Source organism: Oncorhynchus tshawytscha, linkage group LG28, assembly GCF_018296145.1.
Source record: "Oncorhynchus tshawytscha isolate Ot180627B linkage group LG28, Otsh_v2.0, whole genome shotgun sequence".
NCBI lineage: Eukaryota > Metazoa > Chordata > Actinopteri > Salmoniformes > Salmonidae > Oncorhynchus > Oncorhynchus tshawytscha.
Genome location: NC_056456.1, coordinates 23,827,408 through 23,850,721, shown reverse-complemented (window position 1 = coordinate 23,850,721; position 23,314 = coordinate 23,827,408). Strand labels below are relative to the sequence as shown.

Here is a 23,314-nt window from a genome sequence, read left to right as displayed (position 1 = left end):
TCAAACATTTGAAAGAAAAACCCAGCTGTGAGCTGCCCAGTGAAGCAAGCTTACCAGACGACCTAAATGCCTTCTATGCTGACTTCGAAGCATGAAACACTGAACCATGCATGAGAGAACCAGCAGTTCCAGATGACTGTGTGATCTCGCTCCCGGTAGCCAATGTGAATAGGACCTTTCATTAAGCAGGTTAACATTCACAAGGCTGTGGGGCAAGACTGATTACCAGGACGTGTACTCAGAGCATACGCTGACCAGCTGGCAGGTGACTTCACTGACAATTTCAACCTCTCCCTAACCCAGTCCATAATACCTACAGTTGAAGTCGGAAGTTTACATGCACCTTGGCCAAATAAATTCCTGACATTTTATCATAGTAAAAATTCCCTGTCTTAGATCAGTTAGGATCACCACTTTATTTTAAGAATGTGAAATGTCAGAATAATAGTAGAGAGAATTATTTATTTCAGCTTTTATTTCTTTTGTCACATTCTCAGTGGGTCAGAAGTTTGCCTACACTCAATTAGTATTTGGTCGCATTGCCGTTAAATTGTTTAACTTGGGTCAAATGTTTCGGGTAGCCTTCCACAAGTTTCCCTCAATAAATTGGGTCAATTTTGGCCCATTCCTCCTGGCAATTCTGGGGTAACTGAGTCAGGTTTGTAGGCCTCCTTGCTCGCACATGCTTTTTCAGTTCTGCCCACAAATTTTCTATAGGATTGAGGTCAGGGCTTTGTGATGGACACTCCGATACCTTGACTTTGTTGTCTGTAGCCATGAAAAGCTTTGAAAGGCTAGTCATGGCTCACATCAACACTATCATCCCAGACACCCTGGACCCACTCCAATTCACATCCCGCCCCAACAGATCCACAGGTGACACAATCTCTATTGCATTCCAACTGTCCTCTCCCACCTGGACAAGAGGAACACCTATGTGAGAATGCTGTTAATTGACTACAGCTCAGCGTTCAACACCATAGTGCCTTCCTAGCTCATCACTAAGCTCAGGACCCTGGGACTGAACACCTCCCTCTGCAACTGGATCCTCCGGTCTTCCTAACCGGGCTGTCCCCAGTTGGTGAGGGTAGGCAACAACACATTCCCCACACTGACTCTAAACATGGGTGCGCCTCAGGGGTGGGTGTTTAGTCCCCTCCTGTACTCCCTGTTCACTCACAATTGCGTGGCCGCGCACAACTCCAACACCATGATTAAGTTTGCTGATGACACGACAGTGTCTGACGATGAGTAGGCCTGACGATGAGACCGCATATAGAGAGGAGGTCAGTGACCTGGCAGTGTGGTGCCAGGATGACAACCTCTTCCTCACCATCAGCAAGTGCACATGAGCTGATTGTGGACTAAAGGAAATGGAGGGGCCATGCACGCCCCCATCCACATCAACAGAGCTGTAGTGGAGGGGGTCGAGAGCTTCAAGTTCCTCGGTGTCCACATCACTAACGGATTTACATGGTCCACACACACCAACACAGTTGTGAAGAAGGCACGACAACACCTCTTCGTTCTCAGGACGTTGAAAAGATTTAGCATGGGCCCTCAGATCCTCATAAAGTTCTACATCTGCACCATTGAGAGCATCTTGACAGGGTACATCACCACTTGGTATGGGAACTGCATGGTATCCGACTGCAAGGCATTACAGAGGGTAGTGCGTACGGCCCAGTACATCTCTGGGGCCGAGCTCCCTGCCATCCAGGACCTCTATACCAGGTGGTGTCAGAGGAAGGCCCTAAAAATTGTCAAAGACGCCAGCTACCCAAGTCACAGAATATTCTCTCTGCTACCACATGGCAAGCATTACCGATGCACCAAGTCTGGAGCCAACAGGACCCTAAACAGCTTATACCCCGAAGCCATAAGACTGCTAAATAGCTAACCAAATAGCTACCTGGATGATCTGCATTGACTCTCTTTGCACTAACTCTTTTGACTCATCACATATGCTGATGCTACTGTTATCTATCGTGTTTCCAAGTCACTTTACCACTACCTACAGTATATGTACAGTACATATTTACTTCCAATTACCTTGTACCCCTGCACATAGACTTGGTACTGGTACCCTGTGCATACAGCCAAGTTATCATTACTCTTTGTGTATTTATTCAATGTGTTAATATTTTCTATATTTTTCTCTCTGCATTGTTGGGAAAGGCCTGAAAAGTAAACATTTCACTGTTAGTGTACACCTGTTGTTCATGAAGCATGTGCTAAATAACATTTGATTTAATTTTAACTTGATTTTGATTTCTCTGTCTCTTTTCAAAGCATAAATTCCATCTGAGAATTTCCACATATAGAATTTTCTAAATGTTTTATACACGTAATGTCAAAAGACTGGGCTTCTGTACACTCAAAGAATCTTGATTGGGATAATAAGGAACTGTTACATAAAGCATAAGGTATCAAAGCTCTACAGGATACATCGTTTTTATGACAGTTTAATGTTCCACAGCACCCAACATTACCAAAAGTTGACCCTGCCAAGCACCGTGTTTTTCTTATGGCTAAAACAAAATAAGTTATTTAGCCTGGCAATTATCATTTAATGATTATCGTATTTTTCTCCAGACAGTCTTTATCCTTGCACGCACCTTACCCACAGGAGAACAGGGGACCCCCCTGGCAGAAAGACAGAAACTAAACTGTAACTGAATGTTTTGTGTATGTTCAAAATGGACACTAAAATCAGTCATTTTTTTCAGACAATGAATACATGCCTGCTTTATTATGTGTTTGGGGTGTCAGAGACATGTCACTGAGTGTGCAAGCTCTGAGACGTCTTTCCTAGACTGTTTACTAGTGGCCAATGTAATTATCATAGTATATGCCATTTATCAGACACTTTTATACAAATGGATTTACAGAGGTGCATGCATACATGTTGTTATGGGTGGCCTCATCAGGAATTTAACCCACAACCCTGATGTTGCAGGTGGCATGCGCCACCAATCTGAGTCACACAGGCCCATGAGTGGCTAAAGAAAAATACTGACCAGTAGCCTCTTCAGGTGTCCAGTATCCAGAGGAGTCACAGACCCGTGGCGAGGTGGCCTCATAGGCATACTGATGGAACACACCATCTGCCTCACAGTCCCTGCAGTTTACACTATCCACTGTAGGAGAACTGTCAATAGAGTTGCTCAAATGTAAGTATCAGAAAATATTTTAAATTGTCATAATCATTCATGAATATCTATGTCTGCATCCCACATTGCACCATATTCCCTTTATAGTGCACTATGGGCTCCCTATGGGCAACGGTTAAAAGTAGTGCGCTATATAGGGAATTGAAACCATTTGGGATGCATCCTATCTCATTACTGTTGATATGAGGAAAAAATGTAGCTACACAATTATTCTACCTTTGATGAAGTGGCCCTCTTACAGGTGGAAGCCAATGAATGGAGACTGAATCTGAGCTCTTTCCAATCACCATGGGCTTGAGAGGGATGGGGGTGGGCCTTCTCCCTTTCAGCCAGTTCTCATAGACTAGATCCATATAACAATGCATCCGAGCCACTTGATTTGGTGTGAAATGGTTGGTGCAGTTATCGTCTCAGGAGAAGAAGTGAAAGTAGAGTAGAGTCAATGTTCCCAGCGGAAATCATCTAACATTAAACAGCCAAGAGAATTTTGATCACTCAAGTTTGATGTGGATGAATGATCAATAGTATGCAATCCCTAGTCCAAATGCAATACACTTGGACATAACCTAATACTGTATATACAGTAGACCTTTGTGGTCTTGCAGTAGGAATACAGCACCACAGCCTCATTCTAGGGATGCGTCCCAAACAGAACCCTATTCCTTCTATAGTGTACTACTTTTGGCCAGGGCCATAGGGCCCAGGTCAGAAGTAGTGCACTATGAAGGGATAAACTGGGATGCAGTCTAGCTTATGTTGACAGCATTGCAGAGAGGTTACAGTAGACCTACCTGTGTAACTCATGTAGTTGTTGTACGGTGTGTCTTGGTAGAGCGTTATCCCACAGGTGTCGTTCACATAGCCAGGGTCATGGCAGGCCTTTGACTTTGGTGTAGGAGCCGTGTCTGCACATAAGTCTCCTGTCTCCATGGAGGGAGTGGTTTCCTGACAGGGGTCATCACAGGACTCCCGCTCACTGACCCCCTTGAAGACATGATACAGTCCAAAGATATGGCCCATCTCATGGATCATTGTGTTATTGTGTCCGACAGTGCCAAAGTAGGATGGATTGAGCACCATTCCACCTGTGGATAGGATCGGATGATATCGGTGTCATGTTACCACTCTAACAGAACTCAACAGGTGGTGAGATAGCTGAAATAGTCTGCCTTTGTTGCTTCCCAAATAGCTAGGTGGTATTTCTTAGAGCCCGTAAATAACTTCTATCCCAGATGATGGATCTAGCTCCATGATCACAGTGGGACATCAATTTTTTGGGGCGAAGATGAATCAGACACAATCTCTATTTATGTCTATTTCATTCACTGTGTCAATGTTTTCTGTGTGTTTCTTGACTAGCTAGTCAAGCTTGCCACCTCAAGCAAACAGTTGAACACATTTTGTCTGACAAGCTTCTGAATAATAAATAACATGTTAACATTTGGTCTTATAACCAACTAATGTCATAAAAACCTTAAACGATGTGACATTTATAACCACTTAGACATGAGGCAACCCGTCAGCAGTTTTAACTCAGCATGTAAGAAACAAGTATAGTGCTATCCCCAGAAATAATTTGCATAAATTCTTATGATGTAATTTATGGAATATGGAAGCAGTGGTTATTGCCCATTATTAACTTTAAGAGCTGGAATAGAATAAAAATGCTATTTGTTTTTTAATTAGAAACACTATTCAATTTGTGAGGACATCCGCTGGGCCCGTTGAGACAACTTCACTTTAATAGCACATTTATAGCCTGTAAATAGTGGCAGATGTATTTCAGGGTTCTGCTTCAACATTCACTTCGGTGGAGAATATTTTCTGGTACAATCGAAGTTAATTGGTAGAGGATCCTCTTGTCAGATGAAGATTTCCTGACCGTAAGTCCTGATGGGACTCATTAAAAAGGTTCTCATGGTTTGTCCTCAGACATAAATCATCAGGTCTGGGTAAACATACAGTGGGCTTGAAATGATTGACAGCCTGATAAAGATGAGCAAAAGTGACTTCAGAAAAAATAAATAATTCAAATACTGAGCTATATTATATGCAAAACAAATTGGAAAATGATTTTTTTTAAACTAATACAATTGCTCAGAGAATGAGATTTTGTTCAATAAGTAACCATTTTTTCTCAAAATTATTGACACCCCTGTTTTCAATGCCTTTCAAAACCTCACCTTGGATTTGAAACGTTGATCTTATCGGGCTATTGGTCCTGGGGCCAAGGTCAACGGCATCATGAACTTTACCCAGTACCAGGACTTTTAAACCAAAAACCTGGTTGCCTCTGCGAGCAGGCTGAAACTTGGCCGTAAGTGGATCTTCCAGCAAGACAATAACCCACATCAAAATAAACAAATATATGGTTAATTGGTAAAAAATAAAAAATACATCTAAATTTTGCAATGGCCATCTCAGTCTCTGGACTTGATACCCATTGAAAACATGTGCTTTGAATTGAAGAGGGCAGTCCATAAGTGCTGACAAAGGATATCAAGGATCTGGAAGGATTCGGTATGGAGGAATAGTCTAAGATCCCTCCCACTGTGTTCTCCAACTCATAAAACATTTTAGAACAAGGCTCAGTGCCCTTATTCTCACAAGGTATTGAGGCATTGAAGGGAATTAATTTTATGATTTTGAACCCTACCTTTTTGAGAGAAAAAAACTATTACTTGTTAAACAAAACCTCTTTCTCTGAGCAATTGTATAAGTATGAAAGTATACAATTTCCCCAATTTTTTTAGCATACAATATAGCTCAGTATTTTAATAATTTATTTTATACAGTCATTTTTGCTCAACTTTATCAAGGGTGTCAATAATTTCGGACCCCACTATATATATTCCTGTGTCATCTGATATACAAGCTTGACAGTTTGTTACAAAATAAGACTGTGAAAAGTAACTACACAACTGACACTACAAAGTCTCTCTTCTCTCTTACAGTCGTGGCACCACTGCGTCTTTCCTCGTATCATTCATGGCTTTGAGTGAAATATCCTCAATTCTGGGAGCTGTGGGGTTCAAAGAGGGGAGGGAAACCTGCAAGACGACGGTCCATCAGGGACACATCAGAGAAAGCCCAGCCCAAAACACTGACTGGCTTGTTGATGCAGTTCAACCCTGAGGACGAAGAAAAGGACATCTGTGCTGGAATGCTCCGCACGCCATCCCCAGGGCCCATAATGAATGTGCCAGGAGGTAAGACACAACCCAGAGGGAACACAACAACAAACCTGATTGAACAGAGAATAATACTTTAAAGGGGTTTCACTCCCCGGCCAAGCACTCTTTGTGAGTGATTTAAAGCTCTTCAGTAGATGGGAGAGAATACACAGAAGAGAATAGAAGACGAAAGGATAATTTACAAGAAGCAACTTGACTGTAACATAGTACAGTCTTTTTTTATTTGGTAGAGCAATTTCTTTAGTAATACACAGCCAAAATAATACCAGCCAAACCAATTAGAAAAAGACCTTCCCACTTCAGGTAAAGTTTGGATTTATGAAAGAGCTGGATGTGAGGAGAAAACTCTTAGCTTTAACGAGTGCTTAAACAGTCAAATGGGCTGGCAACTATGTATAAATGGCAAAAGGGCATTACCCTGGCATTTCTGGTTTTTGTTTGGTTGTTGTTGGGATTGTCTTTACAGTGGAAAGCCCTAATGATTAGGAGGCAATCTGCCGGGAAATCTATGCACGCTACAAGTGTTTTCTTTTATACCCAGGATTAAGGCTCATTAATCTTGCTACGGCTAATACTGAGAACAAAGAGTGGAGGGCAAGAGATGAGGATAGTGAGGGGGAGAGTGAAGAAGGAAGAGAGGTAATGAGTGGGAGGGAGGGAGTGTGAGAATGAGAGGGGGAGAGAGAGAATCATAACCAGATTTTGAAGACAAGGGCAATGCCTACCTGCACCTCTTCTGCTTTTTACTTTGGTGTAACTTTTACTGAACACAATCCAGTGGGAGTCAATGTAATCCAGTTTGGCATGTTTTAGCATGCATATCATTTTGAAGGGATTGTGTAGCTCAATGACCTTTGTGTTTGATTCAGGTAAAGACAGAAGGATGGGGTGTAGCAGTAGCTTACCCTGATGGTTGAGGGCCTCCTTTGCCCATGGCCAGGTTGCAGCCCCTGCTAACTCTTCACGGGCTGAGTTGTTGGCAAAGAAAACATTGAGGGTGTCTGTGCTGCTCAGGTGCAACACCTCTTTCAGTTCCTTTACACTCATATAGGCTCTGCAGCAGGGAGAAGAAGTATATGTCATTAGCATTTTTTCCCCATTGCATTCCCTGCTTTTAATCTGGGTCAATTTGACAGTTTGTTTTCACAATCCTTACTCTAGAATATGTCACGTCATTTTTCTCTTATTTTGTTATAGCTGGAAAGCATTTACACCTATCACTGGCCCATTTGTTTGAAATGCCCTTTCCAAACCTGCCAAATAGTCTAGCCCATTAATTGAACCACCTACTGTTTCTTGGATGTGTCCTACACAAGAACTGACCAAGTGTAGCCTGCCTTACATTCAAGTTTCATTAAACAAGCAAAAGCTGTGCCAATCTGCTCCAATTTATCATTATGTCAAATGAGCTTCATAATGCATATTCATAACATATGAAATACAGATGTATTGTTTTTAATAAATCATTGATTGTTTATGTTGAAATCTACATGTTGAAGCACTGTTTTGGTTGATATAATCCATTCAGTATAGCTTTGGACAACATTGAGTCTGTTGAGAAGTCTAATGTTCATAAACAAACTTCTTACAACACTGGCACTCCAAAACAATACATCTGGAAAGGGGCTATTACATTGCCTACTTCCTTTAAAAAAAGTGTTATACCGCACAAATTTTATAGAATTATGTTCAAAATCGTCTGTGTTTCTTGGATGATCTGAACTGGGACTGTAGAACCGTACTCAAAGATCATGTATCTTTTTTCCATTCCGTTCATGCTTAATTTTAACCCTGATTCTTTCATTGTTGGAGAAAAAGTGATTTTTGAGAACCACCCAGTTTGCCTTGCAAACAGATTCAAACCACCAATTCTGGATCCCCTCAGCAGCAGGGGAATATCCCAGCATTAATGGCTAAAATGTCCTCCTCGTTTTTCCTTTCACTTTCTTGTGTTGCCAAATTCTTCATGTACCTGGCCATTCCTCATGGCTGGCTCTCTGTCTGCTTGAACAACACATTTGTGTAGTGACAGCAATTGGCTAGGGATTGAGTTCTATTGCCGAGCTGCAGATAACCTGGACCATAACTCAAACAGAAAAATACCAAAAATCCCAGAGCCAAAGATAAAATTGTACACTCCACAGATGCCATCAAAATGTCATCCCTGCATTAATTATTCTAAAACTCTGGATTGCAGTCAACAGATTGCACTTTTCCAACCAGCTCAGGTCAAGAGCCTTTTAAAGACCTGCGCTGCAGATATTCCAGAGAGCCCTGTTTTATGAAGCATTTGCATCTCGGGTGGATTCGCAATTCATACAGTTTTAGTGAAGGGTAAGAGGTAGGAAAAACTTTGGCAAGTAATAAAGAGAGATTACATCATTGCAAGCTATAAATCAGAAGTCAGTTCTACGCTCATGCCTTCTCCACACTTAATTTTATATCTGTCTAGGGACCTGGCTTTTTAGCTGCTGTTGTTGCTCTTTAAAGTACAAATACCATCCCTCCCTCACTGTGCAAAACAACACACTGACTGACTTCACTACAAATGTATTATTAGTGCCCAGGTAATCTCAGCAACAATATTTCTTCAAATTAAAATATAAACCCCAACAATCAGTTTGGGAAAGGAGCCCCAATTGAACATATACAGTTGAAGTCGGAAGTTTACATACACCGTGCCAAATACATTTACACTCATTTTTTCACAATTCACAAGTAAAAATTCCCTGTCTTAGGTCAGTTAGGATCACCACTTTATTTTAAGAATGTGAAATGTCAGAATAATAGTAGAGAGAATGATTTATTTCAGCTTTTATTTCTTTCATCAAATTCCCAGTGGGTCAGAAGTTTACATACAGTCAATTAGTATTTGGTATTGCCTTTAAATTGTTCAACTTGGGTCAAACGTTTTGGGTAGCCTTCCACAAGCTTCCCTCAATAAGGTTGGTGAATATTGGCCCATTCCTCCTGACAGAGCTGGTGTAACTGAGTCAGGATTGTAGGCCTCCTTGCTCACACATGCTTTTTCAGTTCTGCCCACAAATCTTCTGTAGGATTTAGGTCAGGGCTTTGTGATGGCCACTCCAATACCTTGACTTTGTTGTCCTTAAGTCATTTTGCCACAACTTTGGAAGTATGCTTGGGGTCCTTGTCCATTTGGAAGAACCATTCTCGACCAAGCTTTAACTTCCTGACTGATGTCTTGAGATGTTGCTTCAATATATCCACATACTTTTTATTCCTCATGATGCCATCTATTTTGTGAAGTGCACCAGTCCCCCCTGCAGCAAAGCTCCCCAACAACATGATGCTGCCACCCCCGTGCTTCACGGTTGGGATGGTGTTCTTCGGCTTGCAAGCCTCCCCCTTTATCCTCCAAACGTAACAATGGTCATTACGGCCAAACAGTTCTATTTTTGTTTCATCAGACCAGAGGACATTTCTCCAAAAAGTACGATCTTTGTCCCCATGTGCGGTTGCAAGCCGTAGTCTGGCTTTTTTATGATGGTTTTGGAGCAGCGGCTTCTTCCTTACTGAGCGGCCTTTCAGGTTATGTCGATATAGGACTCGTTTTACTGTGGGTATATATTTACTTTTGTACCTGTTTCCTCCAGCATCTTCCCAAGGTCCTTTGCTGTTGTCCTGGGATTTATTTGCACTTTTCGCAAAGTACGTTCATCTCTAGGAGACAGAACGCGTCTCCTTCCTGAGCGGTATGACGGCTGTGTTGTCCCATGGTGTTTATACTTGCGTAGTATTGTTTGTACAGATGAACGTGGTACCTTCAGGCGTTTGGAAATTGCTCCCAAGGATGAACCAGACTTGTGGAGGTCTACAATTATTTTCCGAGGTCTTGGCTGATTTCTTTTCATTTTCCCATGATGTCCAGCAAAGAGGCACTGAGTTTGAAGGTAGGCCTTGAAATACATCCACAGGGACACCTCCAATTGACTCAAGTGATGTCAATTAGCATATCATAAGTTTCTAAAGCTATGACGTCATTTTCTTGTATTTTCCAAGTCTATTTAGTGTATGTAAACTTCTGACCCACTGGAATTGTGAATGATAAGTGAAATAATCTGTCTGTAAACAATTGTTGGAAAAATTACTTGTGTCATGCACAAAGTAGATGTCCTAACCAACTTGCCAAAACTATAGTTAGTTAACAAGAAATTTGTAGAGTGGTTGAAAAATTAGTTTTAATGGCTCCAACCTAAGTGTATGTAAACTTCCGACTTCAACTGTAAATAATCTATAGGAAATTGTAGCTCATTTTAAGCAGTCTATGATACTTCTCAATGCATAGGAAGCTCGGAAAATGCACAGTATATCAAGATATATAATCAGTGGAGGATATTCAGGAGTGGACGGCTCATAATAATGTCTGGAACGGAGTAAATGGAATGGCATCAAACACATGGAAACCATGTGTTTCATTTATTTGATACCATTCTACTTATTCCACTCCAGCTATTACCACAATCTCGTCCTCCCCATTTAAGGTGCAACCAACCTCCTGAGATATACAGTACCAGTCAAAAGTTTGGACACACCTACTCATTCAAGGGTTTTTCTTTATTTATACTATTTTCTACATTGTAGAATAATAGTGAAGACATCAAAACTATAAAATAACACATATGGAATCATGTAGTAACCAGAAAAGTGTTTAACAAATCAAAATATATTTGACATTTGAGATTCTTCAAAGTAGCCACCCTTTGCCTTGATGACAGATTTGCACCCGCTTGGCATTCTCTCATCCAGCTTCATGAGGTAGTCACCGGGAATGCATTTCAATTAACAGGTGTGCCTTGTTAAAAGTTATTTTGTAGAATTTCTTTCCTTCTTAATGCCTTTGAGCCAATCAGTTGTGTTGTGACAAGGTAGGGTTGGTATACAGAAGATAGCCCTATTTGGTAAAAGACCAAGTCCATATTTTGGCAAGAACAGTTCAAAAAGCTAAGCGAAATGACAGTCCATCATTATTTTAAAACATGGTCAGTCAATCCGGAAAATGTTAAGAACTTTGAACATTTCTTCAAATGTAGTCCCAAAAACCATCAAGCGCTGTGAGGAAACTGGCTCTCGTGAGGACCGCCACAAGAAAGGAAGACCCAGAGTTTCCTCTGCTGCAGAGGATAAGTTCATTAGAGTTACCAGCCTCAGAAATTGCAGCCCAAATAAATGCTTCACAGAGTTAACAGACACATATCAACATCAACTGTTCAGAGGAGACTGCGTGAATCAGGCCTTCATGGTCGAATTGCTCCAAAGAAACCACTACTAAAGGACACCAATAATAAGAAGATTATTTTTGGGGTCAAGAGACTCAAGCAATGGACATTAGACCGGTGGAAATCTGTCCTTTGATCTGATGAGTCCAAATTTAAGATTTAATCTTCCAAACCCTGTGTCTTTGTGAGACGCAGAGTAGGTGAACGGATGATCGCTGCATGTGTGGTTCCCACCGTGAAGCTTGGAGGAGGAAGTGTGATGGTGTGAGGGTGCTTTGCTGGTGACACTGTCAGTGATTTATTTAGATTTCAAGGCACAATTAACCAGCATGGCTACCACATCATTCTGCAGCAATATGCCATCTCATCTGTTTTGCGCTTAGTGGGACTATCATTTGTTTTTCAACAGGACAGTGACCCAACACACCTCCAGGCTGTGTAAGGGCTATTTGACCAAGAAGAGAGTGATGGAGTGCTGCATCATATGACCTGTCCTCCACAGTCACACGACCTCAACCCAATTGATATGGTTTGGGATGAGTTGGACCGCAGAGTAAAGGAAAAGCAGCTAACAAGTGCTCAGCATATGTGGGAACTCCTTCAAACTGTTGGAAAGGCATTCCAGGTGAAGCTGGTGGAGAGAATGCCAATAGTGTGCAAAGCTGTCATCAAGGCAAAGGGGGGCTACTTAGAAGAATCTAAAATATTAAATATATTTGGATTTGTTGAACACTTTTTTCGTTACTACACAAAGACTCCATATGTGTAGTAACCAACTACATGATTCCATATGTTTTATTTCATAGTTTTGATGTTTTCACTATTATTCTACAATGTAGAAAATAGTAAAAACAAAGAAAAATCCTTGAATGAGTGCAAACTTTACATGTATATAGATGGTCTATTGATCTCTCACATCTGTGAAATGGATCAGACAACAGACATATGTTTAGTATTTCTACCTACATGCTGTGCACTATTAAGCAAAAAAAGAATATTATGGCAATACATCATGTATTTTGTTTGAAACGCAAATAAGCCTGCCTGTCAAAATGAATAGAATGGAGCGGAGGAGACTTCTGCTTTCATTGTTTAGCCATAATAACTGTATACTTTGGCTTCTCGTCCCATTCCCAGTTTCACTTGCTTTCAGAAACTGTTCCAGAGTTGAAACTTGTGTGCCTTGAAGACAGACACTTAAGGCCTCTTTAGTAAATCAAGATATCGCTAATTAGGCGTTAAGCTCCCAAGGTCTCTGTAGAACCTCAATATCATTACCGTCATTATCGTTAAAAACTCACAACATGCACAAAGTCCCATAAATACAGGGACAGGCAGCAAAGTACTTTTTTGGTTGCGGTAGCTAAGGAAGGCTAAGGATGACAGAGACAAAACCATTTTCTTTCTTTGTCAGAACTAGTAAAGAACATCATTGTAAACAGATTAACTTAATTTGATATGAGATAGAAGATTGCTCTGGACCCCAAAATGTATAAAGGTATTGTTTGTGACTCATTACTACTGTATGTCTAAACGATTGGGACAACTGCCCAACGCAGCAAATATTCATATTTTCTTCGTACTTACTAAAATAATTACAGATATAAGAGCACAGGTATAAGAGCACCTAATGTAAAGTTTTACAGGAAAAACTCATAGACCAGTGATTTCCAGGAGCAGGGTTGAGGATTCCTGCCCCCCAAAAATTGAAAGAAATATCTCACCTGTCTGGGGACTCTGGGTCGAAGCAGGTCTTCAGGACATCCGTGCCTTCTGGATCACAACAGTCTCCATCATCGAAGTCATAGTGGATGCTGTTGCACTCTGTGTTGCAGACCCCGTCCCTCCTCTTCCAGTTGTAGCAGGGCCCCAGGCGCAGACAGTCCCCACCATCATGGCCCGTCAGTGGGTGGTCACACTCCGCATCACAGTGCCTGTTACCAATCTTACTGATCCGGCAGTTGCTTAGGATGAAGCGCTGGCGTAGAGATGTGTTCTGAATGGTATGCGTGCTCAGCTCCAAGCTGATGTTGTGGGACCGGAAGGCTTCGACAAGTGCCTGGTGCTGCTGCTGGATCTGGGCATGGGAGACGGTGGGACGACTTCCGTCGTCGTTACAGATGTTGACAATGCGGTAGCGGATCCTCTTCTCTGTGCGCAGCTGCCAGTGGTTATTGTAGCTGAGGATGATGTCTGTGTTGTCACAGGCTGTTAATCCACAGGGAGGGGGCACAAAGGGGGACACATGTTCCAGCTCAGGGATAGGGATAATGACTATGGACGGGTGGTAGCCGTCCTTATGAGGACTCCAATGTTGCTCTACCTCAGAGAAGTCAGTCCAGAGAGCGAGGTTTGGTTCCCTCTTATCAATCTGAGAGCGCCCTTTCAGGAGGTCCTCGTGAGTGCGAGGAAGCACCCATAACACAATACCCCCGATGTACCCTCGGAAGTTGTGCCCAAGGTCTGACTGGTCCCCACCGAGAAGAAGTGTTCGACAGGTCTCCATGAACGGGCTGTAGAGGTTACCAGACTGCAAACGGCTCTCTGCAACCTTGGCACCATCTATGTAGAGGGTCATATTGTGACCATTGTAGCTGGCCATCAGGTGAGTCCAGGAGTTAGGGTGGTAGCGCTGATGCCCATAGATAGTCGTTGCTTTGGGAGCACGGTCGGTACGAAGTGTAAAAAAGAATCTGGCATCTTTTCTCCCCCTGGGTTCTACTGTCCGAATACCTACTGACCATCCTTTCTCACTTAAGGAGTAGGAGCAGTTGTCAAAAACCCCTACACAAAAGGAAGACAAATATTATTTTGTAAAAAGGCATAAACATTGAGCATCCTCTTCCAATGTAATTAAAGCCAAATTACCCAGAGAGTTGAGGGGTTGAAGGTATTTCCCTAAACGAAGGCACTGATTCACAGCTGTTTTTCAGAAAGAGAGAGTCACATCTGGCTTCCAGATGCTCTATGCCGGGACAGCTAAAGGTCAGGGAACCCCTTCACCCTCCTTACACACTGTACACACAAAAATGTGGACATTTTTGGGATATTGAAAAGAAAGCTGGGAAATTGTATGAAAATATTCCTCAGGAGGGTTGGCCAATATCATGGTTAAGCATTTAATTCACTCAAAGTAGTGGTTAGAACACAGCATCTCTGCCAAGTAAAAGTCTTGATACTGTATTATTATCTGGCAACAATAGAGAGGGAGATTTATAAGAGTAGAGGATAAAACTAGTCTGTAATTTATCTATTCAAATTTTAATTTTGCCAATCAAACCCAGTTCAGGAATCAATTATTTTAATAGAAAAAAAATTTGAAAATATTTTGTGGAAAAACTAATTTGTGAAATGTCACATAAGGGTCACTAAAGATTGAGGCCAAAGCTTGTAGGTCATGATGAATATAAGTGACATGTGACGAGGATATACAAATAAAATAAAAAGGGAAACTAAAAGGAGGTGGAAACATGAGCACCTCCCAAATGAGGAGTGTAGATTCACTCTTAGCAAAAAAGGTGCTATGTAGCAGAACCCTTTGAAAACCCTGTTTTGGTTCCAGGGAGAACCATCCTGATTCCAGGTAGAACCCTTTTGGATTCAATGTAGAACCCTTTCCACAGAGGGTTTTTATATTGAACCCCAAGGGGTTCTGTCTGGAACCAAAAATGGTTCTACCTGGAATTTAAAAAAAGGTTATCCTATGGGGACAGCCGAAGAACCCATTTGGAACCATTTTATCTAAGAGTGCTTCTACAGTCCTACTAAACACAACTATTAAGTGTGGCTATTTTCAGAATTGCAATTGCATAGATAGATGGGTTGTTAAGGGGGGTTCTATTCTCGATGATTCTTGGGCAGGGATTCAATCTGATCACACTTGTCGGCTATGCACTTTTTAAAGGCACTGTTCCCGCGTTCACGGAGACCGCATTCACGGTAAACGCTGCATATGCCGGTTCAACAGGAAAATGACCTTTAAATGGCACATAGCCGACAAAGTGCGATCGGATTGAATCCTAGCCTTAATTGAGCAATTGTACCCAGCTGCTTCCTCCAGTCCTGGTTAAAAGACAAGGATGAAAACCTGCAGGCATTGTGGCTCTTGTGGACTTGTGGTTGCCTAACCCCCTTCAGTAGCATGTTAGTTTAACATATGAGAAGTCCCTGGTTCAATCATTGATCCTGGCTATTTCCCACATCAATAAATAAATTACATCCCAATCCAAATAATACTGTGATTCTTTTCTTGATTTTCTACATTCATGCAGTGAAATAATGAATAATTAATTGCCTATATCATATTGCCTTCAACCCTTTGCCTTATTCTGCTGTTGAAATAGAGTGGGTATATCGCCTGCAGGATACGAGGAGATTACACTATCAATAACAATGTTATTTAAATTGAACCTCCACATAAACCTTGCAATTCAGTTTACTCCTCCTGTTTGAAGTTTTAAACTAGACTAGACATCTTTGATTTATCCCACCTCACAGACAGCAGAGGAAACGACAAGACTTCAAAAGGAATTTAGTTTTGATATTAATCCAATGATTGGGATAAAATGTATTAATTGAACTTTTCATCACATGTGGCAATGGATCTACTTGCTGGGTAGCCTATGACTAAGCATTAACCCTCTCAAAACGTGACGTCAAAACAACAAGCCTGCAGGTGGCGGCCACTAACGCTGTTTCAACATCATTTGTCAACGTATTGTGACATGGAATCTACAGTATGTGGAAAATACATTGGATTTGCAACTGTTGTTTTGAGTTCAATCACAGAATTATGTCATCGTGTCATACAAACCTCATATAAAATATGTTGAATTTGTACCTTTGAAACAATGTCAGAACGTCAAAGTTATATCCATTATCAGAACAAAACTATAGGCTGGGCAGCACTTCCTATTGGAGAGTTAATTTATCTACATTTTGTTTCCCATCCAGGGTTTTTACCAAGCCCAGCCCTACTTAGATGTGATATTTGTCACTGACTACTATCAATGTGCTATCGTAGGAATGATTTTTGAGAGATCTCATAATAACTAAATAGATCCATTGTTGCTATCGAAGTTATTCCAAATGGTAGGTTTAACTGAGCAAATGAAATGTAACTATACTCTATAAGTCATATATAATAATAATATTTAGGCCTATATAACATTTGCAAAGTTATCAACAGCTATTGTTTTAGTTCAACCCAGGGTTCAACTAAAAATAGACAATACATATAGGCCTAGAGTTTTTTACGCTTTGGTTGATGTCAAATGTAATCTTCAAGTTAATAATGAATAGGTTAGATTCAAGTCTCCATTTCAACCAAAATTCTAAGTTAAATAATAGGACTAAATCAAATCAAACTTTATTTAACGTGCCTTTAAAGTTTGATTTGATTTGATTTAGTCCTATTTTTTTAACTTAGATTTTTGGTTGAAATAGAGATGCGATTCCAAAATATCAATTATTCATTTGTAGACTGGAATTAAAGTCAGACTAAGTCAGTGGCACATAATATACATCTCCTTAAAATGTGAATATTTGGTTGTGTTGACAACCAAACACAATTCACATTCACTTCTTCAATACGGTAAATAGCCTATTAACTTGATTCACATCCCCAACTAAACCAAAAATAAGAGTTAAAGAGTAGGATTATGACAGTGGCTCTGATTAAACTATCCAAGCATAGTTTAAATCTTGATATTTGGTTCCATTGTCAACCTAACATTTCGATAAGACGTATGTAATACAGTAAATAGCCTATAGTTAAGGCTATCTTACAAACAAATTTGATTTAACCTTAAAATTAGTAACTCATCCATGGCCACATGTTGAGGTAACTGTAACTAGAAAATAATTATTATGTAATTATAGAAAGTGTGCATGTTCAAGATAGCATGCAAAGGTTGCAGGTCTGTGGAGATCTACCACTGGTTGGTGGAACCTTAATTGGGGAGGACGGGCTCGTGGTAGTGGCTGGAGCGGAATAGGTGGAAAGGTTTCAAATACATCAAACACATAGTTTCCATTCCACATTTCTACGTTAGAATTACGTGGTCTGCCCAGCGGAATTTCACCCCTTAATAACCCATTTGCACCACATAACGGCTGATTTCCCAATTCCTCTCATCTTCCCAACCATGTCATGTCACCATTAAATTAATATATTAATATTAATGATGAATTAAACAAACCCAGACATGTTACGTCTGCAATGCAAGATAAATTGTGTCTGCAGTGTATTCTGAGAGAGAGAGAGAGAGAGAGAGAGAGAGAGAGAGAGAGAGAGAGAGAGAGAGAGAGAGAGAGAGAGAATATGTTGTGGCGTATCACTCACCCGCTATGATGGCTGGGTTAGTCTGCCCACCCTCTGGTTTGACCCACAGTTCAACACTGAACTTGGCCCGAGGAAGCTGAATACCAGCTGCTGGATTGACCCTCAGTTGTTCCTTTTGTCCATTAAAGTACAAAGCAGACATCCACTTAGGGTGGACATCTGGGATCTGGGCACCCCACAACATTCTGGCGGGGCCGGGGTTAGGTGGTCCCTCCCGATCCCCAGGGTAGTCCTCACTCTCAGCAGAATAGTCACTGTGCTGTCGAAACGTAGGGAATATCCCCCGGGAGTTTACTATGCTTTCAGGGAAAGCTGCCCGACTGTCTTCACCATTGGAGACTGCCGGGCTACGGCGGACCCTTCTGTGGAAGGTGGGCGTGTCAGTCGGAACTCTCTGCTGCTTCTTGAGCGGCAACAGCTTGTCTGGGCCCTCAGAGCGCACACCATCAACCTCTGGTTTGTCACTGTCACTGTTTGAATCCACTGTCACCTCAGGCTGACTGGGAGGCTTTCTACTGGAGTCGAGGTGAGGAGAACTGACCATCCCCATACTCTTAACATGTCTCTCCTCCTTGTCTTTGGGTACCACTGCCTCCGAGTTTCCCCGATTAACCTTCTTCTCACCATTGCCCCAATGAGAGGCACTATGCAGTCCTGGGTTAGAATTAGCATCATAATTGCACCCGCCTGAACAAGAGGACTTCTCAAGAGGACCTATATGATAGAAACCTCTTTGCCTTGTGGTGTATCTCCTTGGGTGAGCCACTGGAGGGAGATGTAGAACTGATGCTGAGTATGTTACTTGTCTAGGCTGTCTTGTGGACCTGCACTGTTCACTTGCTAAGTGAGCCACTTCACTGTCAGCTCTCTGAGCCAATGTGCGTTTGAACTTTTGGATATGATCTGATTGAGCAGAGTTTAGCAACAATGTGTTGATCATTATGAGGACAACAGCCAGTAGTCTGAGACACAACATTTTGGAGTTTAGATTTGTAATTGATGTTTTGGAATGTTTTCAGTTTATTGCTTCTAAGATATACAACTTGAATACACTAGCAACAAGATCCGATTTGATTAAAACACATATTCCCCATTAAATGATAACTGGATAACTCTGTATATTTCTAAAATAATAGTATTATAATAAATCCAAGGATTAAAACGTTTTAAGCAGGTAGCCTATGTTTTGCATAAGCAATTGCCTATTTTGGTTTGGGCTGGTCTATTTAATGCATTGCATTCAATGCCCTTTATGAAACATTTACTTAAACTAACACTTTAATGTTTACAAGGCAGGTTTGTCGCACCTATTTTCCCCAGATGCCAGTTTTACTTCTAGACTTCAAAACGGAGCTAAATCGAGCGCACTCAAAGGGGGAACTGTAGCAGTATGTTACGTTGACAGTGCAAAATCTTCAGACTATTGAATATTGAGGTTCAATTTATATTTGGTTTTATAAAAGCTTCTGGCTATTTTACCGGTCAAGGGAAAACGTCAGCTTGACTCACATCTAGCCTCACCTGCGCGCATCACATCAACTCGCCTTTGAAACCTGCTACACTGTAAACGGGTCATGCCTATTGAGGAAAGTGACAGTCAGAGCAGCCTGCCATGATACCGCCTGATTGAACACAAATGATGAACTGTTGTTATTAGGCTACTTTGCAGCATCAATTTAGAATTTGGAATTCATTTTTTAAATATGTCTACTATGTCGACGTGTTTGTCCAAATAATTCAGTGGGAATTCTATTGTCACTGGTGGGGTTTCTCTTTATCTTCTTTCAGTATAGGCCCATACAAGTAATGCTTTCAATGTTTTCATCCATACCCGGCAAAATAAAGGTTATTTCAGGTCTTGCCACCAATCTCCCCCTTATGCGCTGTTTTCGATAGTGCCCGTTGTTGTTAACCTAACATTCACCCAGTGAGTAGGATGCAGGGGTGGCCAAAAATAATGAACAAGCTGGCTGATGCTTTTAAGACAATATTTATAATTCAATGGCTATACTATAAAGTCATATACAGTAAAGGTAAGCTTTATTGAAAGATTAAGCTCAGGTGAAATTAAATTAAATGCAGTCATTAGGCGACACAATGACAGAAATATAAGTAAGCTAACCATAAACTATTGTCTATTGTTCTTTTACTTGCTATTTCCTTTCTCTGCATTTAGTTGCAAAGTAACAATACAAGGTATGAGACAAGAGATGAGAGCAAGTAAATGGGAATCAGACTAAATGCTGTTCCTGGTAATAGACTCTCCAAAGAAAAATAGTTCGTTAAATCACCTTCAAGCGCGCGTAAAGTCCTCTTGTATCCCCCATTTGAAATTGTTCATATATTTTCTACGCTGATGAACCGCCAGTCTCGCCCTCTTCCACAGCCTATTCACAAGATCAAAACAACGCGCTGAAACGTTTTATCTGTTACTTTCAGACTGACATCACTAACCCTGCCCCTACACACATACAGTAAGTGAGGAAAGTAAACCTCTCTATTCAGGCAGTCACTCTACACACAGTTGACGTCGAGTTGTATGCACTGGCCGTCCTCCTTAACGGTATTCTTTGAGGCACTTTTATGAATAGGCTAGTGCACAACAGCCACTGAACAGTGATTCTGTCTGAGTCTCTCACCATCTGAACACCACTCTCTCACACACGGCACATCTGTTTGACACATGAGAAAAGTAGTTTACAGACACAAAGGATAAACCTATGTATTTAATTAATTTGAATAAAAACGAGCATGCCTACATAGCATAAATTGTTATGTATGCAGGTAAAGTTGGTATTATAAAAACTAGGGGTGCTCATACTTGGAATCACTAGTGCTATATAATGTGATGCACCTGCAAACTGAGCAAACCAGAGTTGGGGGTCTTGAGGATGCTTGAAAACCTCTACAGCAGAAACCTGAGCTTTTTTGTACTTATTCTTCTTTTTTTACAGCATTAATACATAAGTTGAACAAAAACTATTTCCCTCTGATCTACAGATTTATTTGCCAAGTCAACTCTAATTGCAATGGAAAATACCACTTGCATTTAGTTGTAACTTGCCTTATATAAACCATGTCCCATACTTTAAATGAATTAGCTTGTTGCCACGGTAATAGTGTAAGAAGGGCTTTAACTTTCATGAGAAATATATGCATCATCTTATGTGGGAGTCTCTCTAAAGGTAACTGTGTTGATGACTTTGCCTTAGTACAAAAATATTATTGTAACATTTGAGATAGGACATTCAACTACAAAAATTGACATCTTATTAAATGTGGGGCCCTTAGGTTGGCCCCTTAACTTTTTTTCCTTCATTTTTTTTTTACTGCCATTATGTGTGGTTGAATTTGTGGGTTTTCTTCTCATGGCCCTGTTGTCCAGGAATGAACTGTCCTTTAGAACTTTGATAAGACCAAAGTAACAACCAAATGAGATGATAATGGTTTCAAAACTGTTGTAAATATGCCTACTGTAATTGTATCTGGATATCGAAGCTGCTTCGCATTGGCCATATTGATGGGATTGTGGTCCACTCTACTATCAATCTATCAGGAATGATACCACGGGACTGCTATAGGAAGTCCATGAACCATCTCTTCATGCTCACATCTGATCGTGACCTGATCACGATCACTTGTCGACACTTAGAACACTAATATTGCATGAGCCGGGTGACGTTGCGTCTTTAGATTTGAACAAACTAATTTTGTTACAGTTTCTTTATTCAATTCTGCTTATTTTAATTTTCCTGCAAATAAGCAATTGGTTAACAAACACATAGTAGCCAGCTTGCATGCAGCCTTGCAAGTTTGTTTGAGTTGGATTCTTACTGATTAGGCTATAATGTATTTTTTCACAGTGAACAATGCCATTGTAATAATAAAAGATTTCAGCTGTGCAGGTGTGTGTGCTACCAGTCCAACAGAGCTCGCAAAGTAATAGAATTTGGACCATATCACTCATGTAACTAACTTACTAGAAATCATACCTCTTCATTGAATTGCAGCTGTTTTACTTCTAAATGCACCCATTTTTTACCCCCACTGTTTTTGTCAGGTTCAATTTGCAAACAGCCCAGCTAGAAGCAACTGGCGGTTATGGCAGGGGCCCCTTAAGGGGTAAAAAGGTTCCTAACAGTGGGAGGCAAGAATTCCGCAACCAGCCTGAGGATCTGCCTGCAAAACATTCCGCTTTTTATCGAAGTGCTTTGAGATCCAGCTGCAACGGTGTAAAAAAAAAAAAAGTGAATGGCCTCATCCCCCACTGCAAAGGACCTCTAGGAGATTATCCTTCATTTGAGCTTGCCCAACCCCAACCCCTATCTGAGTGACCAGAAAAGGAATGGGGGAAAATCCAACCTGATGTGCTGGATGGACAAATGGCGAGAGGGAGGGGGGGGCCTTTCAAGAGCATTGGTAGAAAATGAAAGAGGGGGCCCACAATTGTTTGGAGGCAAATGTAACTTAAAGCCCCATGCATTCTTTCTATTTTTAAATCATCACTTTATGTCTAATAATTAATTGAGTGTGTTTATTTATATATATGTTTAATCATTTATTTCTCTGAGCCACCGAACTGCTCAGTCTGTTAGGAAAACCATTTGAATATGAAATGTGATATTTACATTCACAGCCCTGATTGGCTGATAGGATGGCCTAGAGCCCAACCCTTCAACCCTTCAAAAAAAACAACAACAAAGGCACATCGTATTCTACCTGTCAGTTGGACCTGGAATTGGACCCTGAAAACAACACACTTCCATAGGTGAGTTGGTTACCTTGCCTTGTCATCATTACAGAAGGCATACATAATGCATCTTAATTTGTTATATCATTGTTGTACAGTTTTCAATAGGTTACCAGAAGATGCAGGGCCAGAACACCCTGTTTGCATGGTGGACCATCCTGGCCTATACTCATTGCATTCTGCAATGAATAGATGGCAGATTATATGGTATAATCTCCAGTATCATCACAAAGTCTATTTAATGATTTTATGAAATAGACTTTGTGATGATACTGGAGATTTTAACTTATTTTTTAAAAAGTATGCGTAAACACTCTTCAATTACACATTTTTTTATGTTTTCTGCTGTTGAAAGTTGAACAAAGAAACCAGACTGCAATGAAAGGTTGTTGTCAATCAAGATAAATTCTCTTGTCAGTTATTTACATAACGTAATAAACAGTCCATAAACAAGGTTAGAATGAAAGTTTGTAAGTATTTGTTTTACATGTGCTCAAGGTGTCTCTTTGAGAGGAAAACAGATCATGGTGAAAGTAAGAGGGTGTTAGCTAAACATAATCGAATAGGAGGTATAGAGAAGCAACAGAGTAGTCATCGATCGTATAAAATAGAAA

General features: G+C 40.8%; 1 protein-coding gene across 1 annotated transcript in view; it reads right to left on the bottom strand.

The window, feature by feature from the left end:
* Positions 1–20,416, bottom strand: part of pappa2 (pappalysin 2) — a 67,082-nt gene extending 46,666 nt beyond the window's left edge. Inside the window, exons 1-6 of the mRNA XM_042308190.1 lie at positions 17,951–20,416; positions 13,332–14,391; positions 7,273–7,421; positions 3,965–4,258; positions 3,390–3,582; positions 3,021–3,151 (exon numbers count right to left, since the gene is read on the bottom strand). Coding sequence (XP_042164124.1) covers positions 3,021–3,151; positions 3,390–3,582; positions 3,965–4,258; positions 7,273–7,421; positions 13,332–14,391; positions 17,951–18,926 — 2,803 coding nt within the window. The 5' untranslated portion in view covers positions 18,927–20,416. The remainder of the gene's footprint in view (positions 1–3,020; positions 3,152–3,389; positions 3,583–3,964; positions 4,259–7,272; positions 7,422–13,331; positions 14,392–17,950) is intronic.
* Positions 20,417–23,314: the final 2,898 nt, after the last annotated feature.